Genomic DNA, 18,300 nt, shown 5'->3' with positions numbered 1-18,300 from the left:
TTAATAACAATACTTAATCTGTAATTCTTAAAATGTAAATTAGTATACAGATTAAATTATTCTAATCTAGCAGGATTTTCATTCTACAATTTATGACAAGGATCACTTGAATTGTAAGAACTATCTGCTCAAACATTCAGGGTTGTCGAACCATCATTCGGGCGAATGTTAGTGGTTCATATCCATGCCAATGAAAAAAGTAGATCCCCCGCTTTTCATTCTTTTTTTTGCCATCAGTATTGTACATTCCATTAAGATTTCCCTCCGTACAGTATGCATCATATGAGTACCACCATCCGCCACTGTAGTCCACTGCACAATCTCTTTGAGCCCAGTTATCATTATCTTCGTCGTAAGTAGAAAAGAGACCAGTCCACAGGCTGTCTATAAAACATTTTAAAATTACTTTGATGATCTGATCAAACATTCATTCATGCATTTGTATTTTTCAAGTCAGGGGAAACACATTTTCGACTTTATGCAACTGTTGAACTTAACAGAGTATTTGTACAATGTATACTGTAAAATGCTACATATTCAGGTGTATGTGTAGGTATTTTTAAGAGATATTACTATACTGAAAGGAAAAAGAAACGCATAGTATTAATTCAAACTTTTTTTCCGAAAAGTTTTCCAGTATTATCAAATATTTTAAATCATCTTTAATCAACAAGTTACCAAAAGCTTTTTTGACTTTGACTGATAATTCATGAGTTATTGAAATTGATATTATGTCGATACCCCCAAAAATTAAAATAAACATTCTCATCATATCCATTGTACATCAGTAAGAAACTTGATTCTACTGTACGTAGAGTACATCTACGGAAGCCCATTTAGGACCTATCAAAAAATATTTTTGAATTCGTTATAACGATTTTTAGAATTCGTTATAACGAATATAATTTGTTAAAACAGATTTATTAAATTCGTTATAACGAATTTATTTTGTTATAACAGATTCATTGAATTCGTTATAACGAATTAAATTTGTTATTACAGATTTATTGAAATCGTTATAACGAATTTAATCTGTTATTACAGATTTGTTGAATTCGTTATAACCAAATTCTTGAATTGGTTATAACGAATTCAACAAATCTGTAATAACAGATTAAATTCGTTATAATGAATTCTATAAATCTGTAATAACAAATTAAATTCGTTATGACGAATTCAATGAATCTGTAATAACAAATAAAATTCGTTATAACGAATTCAATGAATCTGTTATAACAAATTAAATTTGTTATAACGAATTCTACAAATCTGTTCTAACAAATTGAATTCGTTATAACGAATTCTAAAAAAATCTGTTATAACAAATTAAATTCGTTATAACGAATATTAAAAATCGTTTTAACGAATTCAAAAATATTTTTTGATAGGTCCTAAATGGGCTTCCTTAGTACATCAGAGTATTCATCTTTCTCATAGGATCATTATTCAACCCTTCCGAAGGTAGTCTTACAGATTGAGAGTACCTGTAGCAGTTCAAAGCTAACAAATCCGAGTTTTCGATTTGAAATATAATTTACAAAATCAAGCTGGTCTGGTACACGTGAACGTTGTAAGAAAGTCTTGACAAACACTGGCTAAATTTTCCACATGTGAACATGCTAAAAAAAATTACGCATATGACGCGTACGTGCGCCTCTGAAAGTAAAATCGATGTAAAGTTGCCAAGTTCGCGGACCAAACTAGAGCAGAGAATTTCTGTAAATTTTATGGTGAAAAATATGAGTATGATTGTCTATTGTATAAATACCAGTTTCATTGATAATGTCTTGAGGATAACTGAGCTGGGATGATGAAAAGCTATATCTTGATGTGAGATTGTTACGCGGCAACGTCACCGCTACTTTACTCTCTGACAGCCGAAAAACTTTTTGGTTGAACTGTTAAAAACAAACTACACAGGAAAATTCGTTGCCTCTTTATTCACTTATGCAGTTGAATCACTAGATCCAATGTAACTTCCGTCAGCCATACCATGATTGCAAGAAATTTTTGCTGACTGCAAATATGCAAAAATGATGTCTATGACTCAAATGCATCGTTTGGGATCGTTTGGCACTACAAAATGTGATCACAAAATTGTCCTCATCAATGTTCAAGTAGTTTTTTTTTTGGCTTTTTTTTTTTTACTTTCCCTACATTGTACGTGGATCAATAAATTTCATGGTTGAGTAGTTTTGACCAGCAATTTTAGTGCAAAGTAACCAAAATACACATATGACCAATTTTCATAATTTTCAGCCATATAGTCAAAAAATATTAGCATAATTATGTTCTCATGCGTCTCCGTTTTCCTTTTAGAATATTTTGGATAGATTTTTTTTTAAACTTTCAAGAAAGACTGGAAGAAAATAAATACCAATATCACAAGTTTCCCTGCATGTAATTTGAAGTCTATACTTATTTGCACTATCCTCTACGGAGAAATTGTATTCCACATATCTCTCCTCAAAGTTCTGATCCATCAAATCTACCCTCAGGATTGAGTATCCAGAGCTGGATAGTTCATGTATGTACTGGTTACCTATAATGTTGTAAGGCATGAATTACATTTGACATGATGTATTACTTCTAAATAAATTAGAACAAATTAAAAAGGCTGAATCAAAACACGCATTAAAACATTTTCAATCATGCACGAAAGGTATGTGATTGCAATTTTTATATTTGACTTAACAAAATTGATCTTCGGACTTGTTTAATATTTATCATTTGAGATATATGTAAGTCATGTAATACCAATTTCTTTACATGTTTACATAGATGTTTTAATCTCAAAGACACCAAGTTGCATTAGAGAAAACATATTTTGTATGACTTAAAAAAAACTATAAATGACCTTACATACCAGGGCCGTTCAAAAAGTACGCGGACTCTTCTATTATTCACTCTTACAGACGTCATATAGTTATGAAATTTCACAGAAATATGTATCTTAAAGATTCCAATAAATTTTGGGCAAAATTTGTGTGTTTTGAAAAAATTCTATTAAAATTATCGGTATGTTGATATCGCTGATGGAGAGGTACGGAGCACGACAAAAAATTTGAAGCAAAAGCATGCAGAATCCAGCATTTAACTCATTAATTTTCTATAATTAGTAATATTTTTCGACAACTTTCTCAAATGTTTCTTTGAATTGTTTTGTTATTATGTATTTAGATTTCTGACTTGATATTTTAAGTACTAACAGAAATATAGTGATTTTTTTCAGATGCAATACTCCTGAAAAACGACTGTGAAAATGACGTCTCCTGATCATGAATTGACGGCGCACCACAGTTTTGTTAAATTATGTGTAATGCTCGAGATATCGCAAACATAGATCCAAAATATGCATAATAAAACATGTAATAAACTAGTGTATTTGTGACATTCGTCCACAAATAGCAAATTGAAATTCTAGACTGTTAGACCTCTGTAAAAAGGCTATACGGTAGGACGGGAAGAAAATTATCGGCAAAAACGTTATCCGGACTGTAAAGAACGTGATTGAGAGTCACCAGTATCACACTATATCTCATAAATACCTCTGTTTTGGTTTTAAAACGAAAAAAGATTATTCTTTACCAGACCTGTTTAATAGATTTTAAGCTTGACAAGAAATGGTGTTTGGATGTTGAGTAGATAAGGTAACTCAAACTGTACAGGAACTTTAGGGTAAATGTTGAGAAAATGAAAGTTTAATCACATATTTTTTATAATGCCTATGACGTCGAAGATTTTGCTGCTCCGTGACTTAATGATACGTCCTGAAAATCACTCAAAATTGACACCAATTTACAACATTTTGATATGAAATTTTGAAGACCATATAAGTAAGGATTCTTTTATGTTATGTGTGACATTTTGCCCAATTATGTCGTCAAATATTTTTTCTGTGCAACAAGTCCGCGTAATTTTTGAACGCCCCTCGTATTATCAAAAAAAAAAAAAAAAAAAGATTACATAAAACACAATTTTAAAATGATTGTTCCTAGCATTCTACATTTGTTGCATGACGTCTCCTTGTAAAACTTACACTACATTATACATGTATTTTAATTTCTAAAAGAATAGAATATTTACGGCCAACGATAGTCAAAAAGCCCACCAAATTAAATAAACGTTTCGAATCCAATATATACTATAAGTGACTATAACATATCTATATATGCATAAAACATAAAGAAATATAAAGGAATTATCAATACTCACACTCTTCTTAAAAACAAAGATTTATATGTAATAGGGTTTCTTTCCTTCAGTCATTCTTATACATAAATTTAGTTCGAGGGAACACATACGATATGCCAGATTCATGAACCAAACAATCAAGTTGAATGGGGTCGAGAAAATGCATGTCGCAAACAGGATCCGGAATTAGCTCAGCTAATAAAGAAAATTTACATCATGGAAGTCAGCACAAGCTTAAGATACCATGACAAAAAAGTAGATATTATAATAAAACATTTATTGACTGTTGGTGACATGCATTTTGTCGTGCCCTCCAATTTATCTGTTTGGTTCTTGGATCCGATATATCGTATGCCCCCCCCCCCCCCCCCCTCAAACTCACTCGTTAAATTTATGTAAAAGAATGCCCGTGGGAGAGAAATCCGTATCTCAATTGAACTGTACCAGGTATACATTTTTACATGTACATGTAATAGGATAAATACATATAAAATTGTTGCTTGTCTTCAATTACTGTATGTGTACTTAAAATAGTTGGCTCCATATTTTAGCGGCTAGGGCGCAGACAACTATGCGCTAATTCATGAATAACCCTACGAAATCATTTATATATAAAATACACTGAACGGACATGTGGAGCGTTGATCCATGATTACACCAACAACTCCATACCTAGTGATTATAAACTTACCTAACCAGGTTCCAGAATTCACAGGATACAGCTATAAACCTACCTAACCAGATTTCAGAATTAACAGATCCGAATCCATTCTCGTATTCAGTCCAGTTTCTATAAAAGTCAACAGATCCATCTATTCTCCTTTGAATAACCTGAAAAGGGAAATTAATAAACACATATAAATTCAATCCATAGAAGCAGGAAGAAGTGAGATTTACTTTATTTCCACAATTTTCATTTTCATACTATACAGTATATTTCATATCAAGTGTGAAAAAGACAGACATTTCACATACATACACTCTTTAATGATTCAATGTCAATTCTTTCCTTGTTCAGTTTATTTCAATATGATGGAATATGATAGAATATGATGGAATTTCATGAAATATCTATACTTACCATAATTAACTGAAAAGTTTGCAGACAATGTCAATCTTTGATTTTATTCAAGATACCGAAAGATCAGCTCATAAACAAATTAATTTGTTGATGAAGCAAAGTTGATTATTGAAGATACTAGTATTCCCTATGCACTTCATACATACTAAGAGTTGTCTTAAACCATACGTTCCCTTTGCCTGTGCTAAATATCTAATGCCAATCAATATCAATACCAAGAATGACCTTCAAATGTATATGGTGATGTCTCCATCTGAGTGGAAAAAAAAACTCAAAAAGATCGAGCAACCAAATATCTAGCCTCTAATTTGACCTTCCGGCGGCGTATATTCCTTTCTGTTAATGTGTCGGCTAATGTGAAACAGAGATTCACCTGAGGCGCGAAGCGCCGAATGGGGGTAGGTACGGGAGGGGGTCGCCCTCTCTCGTTGGCGGAATTTTAAATTTAGGAATATCTTCATTCAAAGGTCTTTTAAATTCTTATTTTTGTAAAAAAGGTAAAGAAATTTATCATTTTGGAATAAGACAGTACCATATAATACATTGTCAGTTGCAAAATAATGCAAATAATTCAAAGGCAGACTTATATAACCAATTTTTATCAGAAACACCTATGTGTATGTGAATACTGTATTGACTCCGTTGAATATTATAAAATAAGACACGAAATCATGGGATTTGATTAAAGAAAATTAAAAAAAAGAATGTATTTAAAATTATAAAGATATATAAGTTCTTGTCGTAGTACCACAGAAATGTTTTTTTTTTATTTTGCCAATTTGAAGACAACCAAATTGTTATATCTCCAAACAGTGATTATGATAAATTTAATCTTAACATACTTTAGTTATGAGAAAAGTCGCTTGCACCACTTGGCAAAATTGACAAATTTTAGCAGCGTACAGTTTAACCTTGTTCAGTACCTATCGTTGCAAAGTATATGGAAAGAAGCCTTTAGATCGAGTTTGTACACGAAAAATGATATAGTACTTATCGAAACAGTCGACTTTTGCCAAACGCTTTATATTATCGCGTGACATAATCACCTTTGCTTTTATTCTGTTGTTTGTTGTCCTTTTTCATAAGTAAATGTAACTGATTTCTTTAAAAAAAATCTGTTATGGACTTCTTAGTAACAGAGTAAGTTTTGAATTTTACCTTGAATGAATCAAACGGCCAGATTAAGTAAAATGCAATTTGCTTAGAATTACATTGTACTGTAATATCTTTTTGGCATTTGACGTCAAATGAAATGAAATTAAAAAGGCAGGACCTATTTTTAAAGTAACATTATTTTCAATTCTTACTTTCAGAGTTAAACAAGTATATATTTTTTGTACACCTTGAGGAAATGATGTGTAAGCTGCAGTCTTTTAGCCTATATTGAATATACGCCACTGCCTTCATTTGCAGAAAACCCATATCCCTGGCTTACTCCAATGTGGCTTTGTGGTATCAATCTTATTTTTATATATTTGACTTCATCGCTCCCTCAAAGCAATCTTTTCCCCACAAAACATACGCACATTCTTATTGTGTTTTGAAATAAATCGAAATATACTAGTACGATTGTCTCGATAGACCTCATTGGGCTTCGAATCTTCAGTGTTAGTTCAGCTTCTTACTCCTTGACATGTTTAAAGCTAAATCTAATCCCGCTTTGCATCATGAGCATATTGCCTCAAAACAAAATTTAAGTTTTAATTTTGATTTTTTAATCTTCATTTTATGACTGTACTTTCATTTTGACGTTTACAATTCACATGGAAGGTGTACTATACAGGTCATTTTGAACGAGGTTCACACAACAATACATCCTGACCCAATCTCCACACTAACTACCAAAAATCCTTTCCCACTCGAAAAATAGTATTTCGTAGCATCTCTAACATTTACAAATGCCTGCACTTTACTTCGAAAATCTACTTACAATCCAGTTGTAAGTATCATTAAGACAAGGGATATCTACTATCTTTCCATCATGAAACTGGCGCTGCATTACACATGTCTCAGTTGGCCTTTCTGGAAATAGAAATTTAACCTTTTGTCTCATAAAAGAAGTTTAGTTAAAATCATTAGTGTTAAAATAGAAATTGATAAATAGTATTTGGATGTCGCATAAAAATCTCACCTAGAGTTATAAGTGCCAAAGGCATTTATTCAGACATATGAGTTTATTGTGTATTTTCATTCCTTCTTATGAGAATTGATTTAGTAAATAGTGTATTACACATAAAAGAGGTACTTTTTGAATCGTTTTAAGAAAATAAACAAACAATTTTTTGTTTAACCTAGGTTAAACCTGGTATAAATTATATAAATTAAATAAACATTGAAAATATCAATAGATCTAGAATCGGCAATAATTATTTAACATATTAAAAGATGAAGCATTACCATCAATATATACTCAGGGCATGTTTTTCTTTAAAAATACTGTTGATATTTAGGTATATATTTGCTTACAAGAAAATAATTTTACCTTTTCTAACAAGTAAATATTTCATCCAGAAGAAATGATTAATCGCTTTGTGATACCTGTAATTGTAGTTGATATGAAAACATCGCTGGTTCTCGAATCTGGCTGTGTTGATGAAGAGGTAGTGCTGGTTGTATCGGTTGGTGTTGTGGTAGACTTACTGTTAGTTGAATCGGTTTGTGTTGTGGTAGATTTACTGTTAGTCGAATCGGTTAATGCTGTTGTTGTAGAAATACTGTTAGTGGAATCGTTTGGTGTTGTTGTAGATTTACTGTTAGTAGAATCGGTTGGTGTTGTTGTAGATTTACTGTTAGTAGAATCGGTTGTGGTTGTTGTAAATTTACTGTTAGTAGAATCGGTTGTTGTTGTTGTTGTAGAAATACTTTTAGTTGAATCGGTTGTTGTTGTCGTAGATTTACTGTTAGTTGAATCGGTTGGTGTTGTTGATGTGATACTGTTGGTAGAATCGGTTGGTGTTGTTGTAGAGATACTGTTAGCAGAATCGGTTAGTGGTGTTGTAGTGATACTTTTAGTAGAATCGGTTAGTGTTGTTGATGTGATACTATTAGTAGAATCGGTTGGTGTTGTTGTAGAGAATTTGTTAGTAGAATCGGTTGGTGTTGTTGTAGTGATACTGTTAGTAGAATCGGTTAGTGTTGTTGTAGCGATACTGTTAGTAGAATCGGTTGGTGTTGTGGTAGATTTACTGTTAGTTGAATTGGTTGGTGTTGTTGTAGATTTACTGTTAGTAGAATCGGTTGGTCTTGTTGTAGATTTACTGTTAGTTGAATCGGTTGGTGTTGTTGTTGTAGAGATACTGTTAGTAGAATCGGTTGGTGTTGTTGTAGAGATACTGTTAGTAGAATCGGTTGTTGTTGTTGTTGTAGATTTACTGTTAGTAGAATCGATTGGTGTTGTTGTAGTTTTACTGTTAGTTGAATTAGTTGGTGTTGTTGTTGTAGAGACACTGTTAGTAGAATCGGTTGGTGTTGTTGTAGAAATACTGTTAGTTGAATCGGTTGTTGTTGATGTAGAGATACTGTTAGTAGAATCGGTTGTTGTTGTTGGTGAGATACTGTTAGTGGAATCGGTTGTTGTTGTTGTAGTGATACTGTTGGTTGAATCGGTTGGTGTTGTTGTAGAGATACTGTTAGTAGAATCGGTTGGTGTTGTTGTAGTGATACTGTTGGTTGAATCGGTTGGTGTTGTTGTAGAGATACTGTTAGTAGAATCGGTTGGTGTTGTTGTAGAGAATTTGTTAGTAGAATCGGTTGGTGTTGTTGTAGAAATACTGTTAGTTGAATCGGTTGTTGTTGATGTAGAGATACTGTTAGTAGAATCGGTTGTTGTTGTTGGTGAGATACTGTTAGTGGAATCGGTTGTTGTTGTAGTGATACTGTTGGTTGAATCGGTTGGTGTTGTTGTAGAGATACTGTTAGTAGATTCGGTTGGTGTTGTTGTAGTGATACTGTTGGTTGAATCGGTTGGTGTTGTTGTAGAGATACTGTTAGTAGAATCGGTTGGTGTTGTTGTAGTGATACTGTTGGTTGAATCGGTTGGTGTTGTTGTAGAGATACTGTTAGTAGAATCGGTTGGTGTTGTTGTAGAGAATTTGTTAGTAGAATCGGTTGGTGTTGTTGTAGAGATACTGTTAGTAGAATCGGTTGGTGTTGTTGTTGTAGCGATACTATTAGTAGAATCGTTTGGTGTTGTTGTAGAAATACTGTTAGTAGAATCGGTTGGTGTTGTTGTAGAGATATTAGTAGAATCGGTTAGTGTTGTTGTAGTGATACTGTTAGTAGAATCGGTTGATGTTGTTGTAGTGATACTGCTACTTGAATCGGTTGGTGTTGTTGTTGAAAATATACTGTTAGTTGAATCGGATGGTGTTGTTGTTGTAGTGATACTGCTATTTGTAACATCGCCAAATAGTGTTGTTGCAGTAGTATCGCTGAGAAATGTTGATACAGAGGAAACGCTATGTATTGTATCGGTTGACGTTGTTAACGTAGTGGGTGTAGATGTGTTACTAGTTGCAACATCGCCTACCGTTGTTGATATAGACGTTGCACTAGTTGTGGCATCGCCAATCTTTGACAAAAAAAGAACATGATATACAAAAAGTGATTAATTCTCTAAATGAAATGATATTACCAGAGAGTTAGTTAGACATCAGATACATATACCTTACTATACCGAAGACATTGGTAAAAAGTATCATTGACAGAGGTGCCCTGGTAGAAACTTTTATTCCACAGACGGCAAAGAATACCACCACAAACTTCGATTCCTTTGCAATTGTCCATTATCATGCATTCTGATCCACACTTCAATCTTGGACTCTTCTTTCTTGACAGAAAAAATTCGCGGTATATGCTAGAATTCTCTATTTTTGAAGTTGTTTCCACATACCTGAATTTGTTTTCATAAATATGCGTAAAACAGATTGAAAATTTCAGAAGTAAAACTGTCATATATAAATTCATTTTAAAGCGTACACAATTTGGACTGATGTTTAATCCCAGTAGAAATGTACTCGTAGTCCATTCGTATCTGCCATGTGTACGATTTTCCAATGAACTTCACTTTATAAAAATCCCTTCTTTTTCATAAAAATCAATTATCTCTGACACTTTGTTTCAATCAATGTCCAAAAACTGCTATAAAAAAGTTGTTTCACATAAGTTTAATTCTCTTTTTCTAAGGCTACATAAGATCAATTCTTCCTGTCTTTGTCTGAGGCACTTAAAATTTATCAGAGAGTCCCAAACTCTTAATGCAGTGTCTGTGCTTATTCAAATACAATCTCAATCTTAACATTTATCACAGAGTCCCAGACTCTTAATGCAGTGTCTGTGCTTATTCTAATACATTCTAAATCTTTTGTAAGAATCCTTAACAAAGATTGTTGTATTTGATAGTATGGCACTCTTGAATTGAAATTAAATTGATTTTTTTAAGTAATATTGAGCAGCGAGTTAAGGTCAAGATCTAGTAAATGAAAGGTGCCTACAGATTTCTCAAATTTGAGAAATAAATTCCTTTAATGATGCCTTATAAGTTTAGCTTGGGCAAATAAGTTGTTTCGGGGTATAATTTGTAGGTAAACAAGATGAAAAATCATAATTTATACTGTCATTTTCAATGAAAAATTAAGAAATCCCGTCATGAATATGGGACTTTTTTCCATATCAGACAAAGAAAATGTATTCAGATAGCCTACAGTCTCTCAGAAAACGGTAATATATATGTTCTTGGACTCTTCTTAAGAATAATGTCAATTTTAATATAGGTATCGGGATTATTTTTCATGTAATTTCAAATTGAATTCCCTGAAAATACTTTATTTTTTGCATAATTCTATTAGAGCCGTAAAATACGGGAGATGGAAAGCTGAAATTGATTATTACGTCATAATGGATCTAGCACCAAAAAGGTAGTCTAAAGACATTTACTAGATCTTGACCTTAAGCCTTGAGCACATGTAAAACGCTCCTGAAAGAGACCTCACGAATCATTGGAAAGTGTGTTTAGATGATTAATAAAACCACAGATCGCATTTTTAAAGGGGCTGGGGATGGGGATGGGGCGGTTGCAGCCATTTTCAGACTATTTCGATCTCCTTTAGAAGACGAGCTCCATATAAAGATATACACAAATGATCAAATTTGAAAACTAATATGTTTGACATTTTCTTTGCCAAATGATACTTGACAGCTTAAGATACTGTATCTAAAAAAGTAAGTTAAATCTGGTGGTTAATTTTTGGTTAATTTTTGCCCCCAGCTTCCTTGAATTTAAATATGTAGATGTGAATGCCTTCCATGGTCTGTATATGTGACATAATGAATAAAGAATAGAGAATAGTTTGAAGTCATCATTTTGTATGGTAATAAAATGATCTTTTCAGCAAATATAGTTTTTCATTAAGTCAAATGCTGACTGACGTTTGTCATGCTTATTGGTAGTCCATTATTTACAAACGGAATTGTCGACGGGTTTTCCCTTTCTTTCCCAATCATGACAAGGAGCACATGGCGGTAGTGACCGGTCAGCAGGGGATGCTCACTCCTCCGTGGCACCTGATCTCACCTCTGATGTTTTGAGGATCGTGTTTGCTCTGCTCCTAATTTATATTCATTTGTTTATTGGACTTTTTGAGCTTGAATACTGTACCTTACCCCCATATTTCATGAAGCTAATTCAAATTTTATTATACAATGTCGTACTATAGTTAAATATCGGAGAAAAAATTGTCAGAAAGTAACACCATTATGAAAACACTTCTGAACCGTATAGTGGTTTATTTGAATCAAAACATGTATTAATCATAACGTCCTAGTAATGTCTATGACGACATAGCATTGTGACGTCATAGTTCGGTAAAAGTCATTTGCATATGATTGTATTAGTAGGTAAATTAGAAAAGTACTAATGTCTATAATTCACAACATTCTCCGGCCTACCAAAGTGTCCATATATCACAACATTCTCCGGCCCACCTAAGTACGAATTGAGTAGGTCCTTGGACCGAGAAATAAAAAGGAAAAAGAATGAAAGATGAATAGAAATCCTCGAAAAATTATTCACAATATCACATCAAATGTAATGCTCTTCCACTAGGTTTAAGTTTGGATTTGCTCTGTGTCTTTGAGTATGGTTCCATTACATATATGAACAAAGTCTCAAAAGAAATCGTTCTTTCTCTCCACTCTAATGTCCGAGGTACTCCTGATGAATGCATTCTCCTTGGCTTGAATTTGATCCTTATGCTGATCAATCTGATAATCCATAATCTTCACCTTCCTCTTCGTCTCTGCTATCTCATCCCGTGACTCGATGAGGTTCTTACTGTATGTCCTCTTCACATCTCTGAAAGTTTTGAATGTGTTCTACTGTTGCCTGATTTTGGTGTCATCCTCAGAAATCCTCTTGAAGTCAACAATCTGCATGCCATGAACTTTGTTATTTTCTGCGTAATTATGAATTAGATTGTTGCTCTCATTAGTGAAGTGGTTTCGTTCCTTTTCCAGTTGGTAGACGATGTTCATCTTTTCCTGGGTCTCCTCTCTGTAACTCTCTTCCAGGTTATTCTTTTGAACGTTATCTAGTTTCTTGGATATCTCTGACTCCCTCTTCAAACCTCTCTGCTGCTCTACATCTGAATGAATATTTTCTCCTACTTGCTGAAGTTTCCTTTGAGGTTTCTCACTCGAAGATTTGAGCCGTTGTATCTCCTGTTTAAGCGTATTAACTTCAACTTCTTTTTTCTTCAACTCTTCAGCTTGATTCTCAGCAGTCATCTGATTTGTAACAATTGACTGTGTATGAAATTGGGACTGAAGCTTTGCAAATCCAGTATGGAAAAGGTTTACATCCTTCATGGTTTTCTCAATCAAAATCCTCTGTTTTGTTATCTGCTTTTCCAATTAAGCAATGACACTTTTATACTTCTTCATGTTGTCCTGTAGATTCTTGATTTCCCTTGTCTTTGCATCCAGTTCAGCCTTCGCTTGTAATGTAGAACTATTCTCCATTTTGGTTTTGACTGCATTGTGAGCAGTGCACAAACTTGTATGATGACGTCTTTTACAAATTTTACAATTGAATTTAGATTGACATTCTGCAACACGATGTCTCCCTAAACAATTAAAGCACAGTTTGTCTCGTCTGACAATTTTTATCCGGTCATGATGTTTTGTGTATCTTGTACGGCCACTTGAATGATGCGACTCCTTGCAAAATGTACAGCAAACTTGATGATTCCTTGGACTGCAGTTCCGTTTTGGTTGCTCATCACTGGATTCTGAGTGCATGTAGAAAATGGCTGTAGCACGTTCTTCTGTTGTGTCCATATGAGTTCCTGCTTCTAGTATGTCAAGTTCCTTGTATAGAGCCTTTCTCAAGTCACCTAGTAACCAATCAGTAGATCCATGCTCACGTGCCAGATTTTTGCGTAATTCACTTGGTAATTTGTTAAGAACCACTGGTACTAGAAGTGAACCATATGTATCTTGAGCTTGTCCGTAGAATTCTAAACCTCTGACATATGTCTCCACGTGGTCATGAAAATGACGCAGGCTTGTTAGATTATTCTTGGGAGCGGGAAGGTCTAAGAGCACTTGCATGTAGGACTGAGTTATCTTGTGTTTTTGTCCAAACCTTTCGTGTAGAAGCTCAATCGCTCTGTTGTAGTTTGCATGTGTGAGTGCAAATCCTGAAATGGTGTTTGATGCCTCTTCTGCTAGTAAAGACTTTAAGTAGTTAAACTTTTGTACTGCAGACGACGTGTTGTTGCTCTGAATAGCCGAATCGAATGAATCCCAGAATGACTGCAACTCCAACACATTTCCCTCAAAAATGGGTAAGTTTAGTTTGGGTAGTTTGTGTAGAACTGTTTGAATTTGAATTAGGATGAAAACTTGTGAAGGACTGATGAGTTCTTGAATTTTCACTGAAATTGTTTGTTGATTGACTATTCCCTGCGAATTGCGATTTCTCGTCCTGATCTAAGAATCTGCTGGCAATTGCATTTTGTACCAACAAATGTTTCTTACATTTCCTCATTTTAGAATTAAGATTGAAATTGTACTCATCTGTCTCCAGTATTTCCTGTTTGTCTGTTAATGTCTCCAAAATTGCCTCAATTTCCTCTGCATCTGCATTTTCTTCATCCAGTCTTTTCAGAAGTCTGCTTACAGCACTTCTCTGTCCTGCTCTTACTGCCTTCAGTTTAGAAGTCATCTCTCCTTTTTTGTCACGGCACCAATGCCAGAAAGTACATGTAACATCAATACGAAAACACATCTGAAGCATATAGTGGTTTATTTGAATCAAAACATGTATTAATCATAACGTCCAAGTAACGTCTATGACGTCATAGCATTGTGACGTCATAGTTCGATAAAAGTCATTTGCATATGATTGTATTGATAAGTAAATTAGAAAAGTACTAATGTCTATAATTCACAACAAAAATGTTGGTCTCATTAATATTTTATGTTCTGTTTTATTAACTCAAGTTTGTTACCAATTCGCACGTGTCATGTATCAATTTCAGATTTATCTAAAGTTAAGGACAACATGTACAAAGAAAAAATAAAACTGTTTAAAATACGTTATTCTTTTTACGTTTTATATATGTTTTACGTCCTTCTGACGTAAATCAAACGTCATCGATTATAAAAACCTCCGTGTCGTAATTATTTTTGTACGTCATCCACTTTTTTCAGTTTTACATAATTTTTGTGATTCAAAAAGATTGAAATTCTGTTACAAAAATAACCTCTGATTGGTCTAATTGTAGTGAAACTCCTTCGATCAAGTTACTTATTAGAATCTGGGTTTTAAAATAGTCTTTGCAATCAAATGTTATCTCCTGTGTTTAGTCAATGGTTCAAACGTTCAGCAGATTCTAGATCTGAGTCAGCAGATTTAGGAAAAGTTTACAAGCGGGCTCATTCAAGGCCCAGGGTTCACTCGACGAGAAGCCGTCATAGGAAGAGGACGCATTTATGTTGTCTCATTAGTGGTGCCTCTAACTTCTCTAGGCGGACCTTTAGAGTGTCATAAATCTTTACGGGTTAATAAAACAGTAAATTACTATTACATATCACGAGTGTTTGAAACCTGGGGTTAAAACTACAGGTCTGGCAGCTAGTGCTCAGACAGAGTGTCAGACCAGGGTTGAGAACAAGGAGATAACTAAGGAAAAATAGAATAATAGTGAAGATCAATTTCATTCATTGTGTTGGTGATTAATAGTGACTGTATTTGTTCCTTCATTTAATTAATCTAATCAGCTAAGTACGTCAAGTAACGTATGGAAAATTCTTTCTCTATACTTCATCCGTGGTCGAACCAACATAACACATTACATAAGTATAGCATTTTCCTCGAAACATTTTACAAACCACTATCTTATCGATGCTGCGTCAATAAATCGTGTTGATTTCGTCGTTAAAGATCATAAAGACTGATCTTACATTGTGCTTTGTTAGTTTATATAAGTAAGGCATGAATTTTCTTATCATTTATTTTATTATTTAATAGATTAATTATATCTATGGCATATTCTTATGAATTAAAAAAGAACGCTTTGATTGTTAAACTTTATCACATTGACATACGCGGTAGGCATCAAAAGCCTGAATGTTATTTCGATGGTAAATACGATCTCCAGACAAGGTACACAAGATATACACGATGGCTAAAAACTAAATGTCAATCAAATCAAAGTATCCAATCCTAGGCTTAATTTCAGATGACTGACAGGGGTTCTAAGACTAGGTAAATTCGAAGGAGGTGCTTATTTCCTCCCACTTTAAGGTAGTCCGATCCTCAGGTTTATAAAATTAGCTGTTAAGTAATCAAAAATACTCATGAAGGTACCTCTGAATCCACAAAGTTATGTAAATTCATCCACAATATTTCTTGAAAGTTAAAGATTAAAGTTAATCATATTATATAGGGGAAATTTTCAAATCTCCAATAGTTTAGCAGAAAAAGCGAATTAGAATATCGGTTATGTATTTTTTAATTGCAAATTGATGAACAAATATATTTTAGGTTAAAAAACGATAGGTATCCAGGCATTCAGAGAAATTGTCATGATTTCATACTCATTTGATATTTTTTTTTGTCTTCTATTTTCGCAGAGGGACGTTAAACAGTAAACAATCAATCTATTTCCGTCATGTATTCTATAATACATAGTCTAAAAGACTTATTGCTATCATTGCAAGACACTACAAATCACTTCTTATTTCATACCATGCTAATAAACATTGATATCTAAGGCTGAATTCAAGAAAATCTTACTTCTCTAAAACTGTATTTTTTTTTCTTTTATAGGGTACAAATGTCAACTTTTATAAGACCTTTTCTAAGACTTCCAAAAACTTTGAATCTTATAAAGATGAATAAAATAAAAATTGTTGCATGAAAAAATTTCATTTTCAAGCTTCATTTTGATGCATTTCAAATTAAATATTAATTTTTGGAGTTATCCTTCCTGGCTGAGGATCGGATATCCTTAAGATCAAAACAAATTTAAAGTTGGTTGACTCAGTTTGAAACTCACTTGAAAGATGACCAAAACGACATTACCATTCATTCGGTTTACCAGATCTCTCAGTGATTATGAAATACAGTGTGTCTGAAAGGTGCAATTCCATCCTGTAAAAAGCAGACATGAAGAAAAAATCAAACTTACTATGGTTTCAATGTACTAATGCCTCAGTAAAACTTGTTTCATCAAATGAATAAAAATTCATCAGACATTTAATTTATAAAGGAAAATCAGTAAAAATCGTTGATTCTCTATAGGACAAGTGTTTGGTCTCCAAAAAACAGTCCGATACTTCACCAATAAATGCTAATTCAGTTGTCAAAATAATTTATGTAGTCAGAGCCATCTTGTCCATATGGTTTAAATTCTTCGATAGTTAAGGAACCAATGCCTATAGTGTCATCAGTATTCGAGGAACCACTGCCTGATATGTCATCAATAGTTGATATTCCAGCTGAGATTAAGTCATTCTCTGTACTTCCTGGAAGAGTTGATACATCAGTAGTCGAGGAACCACTGCCTGATATGTCAACAAGAGTTGATACATCAGTAGTCGATGAACCACTGTCTGATATGTCAACAAGAGTTGATACATCAGTAGTCGATGAACCACTGCCTGAAATTTCATTTATTTCTAATGATTTGGTTGTCATAACATAGTCATTATTACATATGTAGGACAATCTAGAATAGAAAGTAATGTATTTAAGACCCAGAGCCTTATATCCTATACATGTACATGTAATAATACATTTGGTTTCTCAGTTTTCATATAATTCGTTTTTTTTTATTCTGAAAGAGGTGTTTTTTCAATCGTGAGAGGTATTTTTCACGACGTTCGACATTATCATATATACAGTATATTCCTTGTCATAACGTATTTCTACTTGGTGATTACATGGATAAATGTTATTTAAAAATACTTAGTATTTAGAGATCTTACCCGTTGTAACAACCGTAGACGGTTGATGTATGCTGTCAGCCCATGTATTAAGATGCATCTTAAATTAAAAATAGCAAAGGCAAATTCAATAGGTATAGCAAACGTTTCAGGATTTAGCAAAAGTGACAAAGGATGACTGCACTTAACGCTGTGTTTTGGGTCTTTTTTGATCGCTTCTATTGCTTTTAAATGTTAACTTAATTTCACTTTTATACATTTACTACAGAAGTATGTCCATTTGACACCTAATTTAAATGTTAAAAATAATTTTAGACTGTAATACAATAATTTATTTCATGTTTTTGTCCTTACGGTTTTCCGATTACAGAGAATTTACACTTACCTGCCCTTGATTAAACATTATGTATGTATGAGAGGGGGAGCTAACATCGTAAGAATGGATCTAAAATTAGACTGGATGAATAACAATGACATGTATTTAAAAAAATACGAAATCTCTATTTTCCATCTTTCTATTTATTCTGTATGGCACAAGTACATTATTTACAAAGGTTTAATACGTATCAAGAAGG

General features: G+C 33.3%; 1 protein-coding gene across 1 annotated transcript; it reads right to left on the bottom strand.

Annotated features, from left to right (window-relative positions):
* Positions 1 to 132: 132 nt before the first annotated feature.
* Positions 133 to 12,547, bottom strand: LOC134258657 (mucin-2-like). The gene is made up of 6 exons (XM_062741200.1): positions 12,467 to 12,547; positions 7,814 to 9,845; positions 7,206 to 7,297; positions 4,929 to 5,025; positions 2,378 to 2,542; positions 133 to 384 (listed from the first exon to the last, which is right to left on the bottom strand). Exons 1-6 carry the CDS (start codon positions 12,545 to 12,547, stop codon positions 137 to 139), a joined length of 2,715 nt encoding a protein of 904 aa, XP_062597184.1. The 3' UTR covers positions 133 to 136.
* Between the last annotated feature and the right edge of the window lie 5,753 nt (positions 12,548 to 18,300).

Source organism: Saccostrea cucullata, unplaced genomic scaffold (assembly GCF_032062105.1).
Source record: "Saccostrea cucullata isolate Sc308-1 unplaced genomic scaffold, CSIRO_AGI_Scuc_v1 ctg13172, whole genome shotgun sequence".
NCBI lineage: Eukaryota > Metazoa > Mollusca > Bivalvia > Ostreida > Ostreidae > Saccostrea > Saccostrea cuccullata.
Note: the sequence above shows the minus strand (reverse complement) of the source record. Positions and strands in the feature narration are given on the sequence as shown.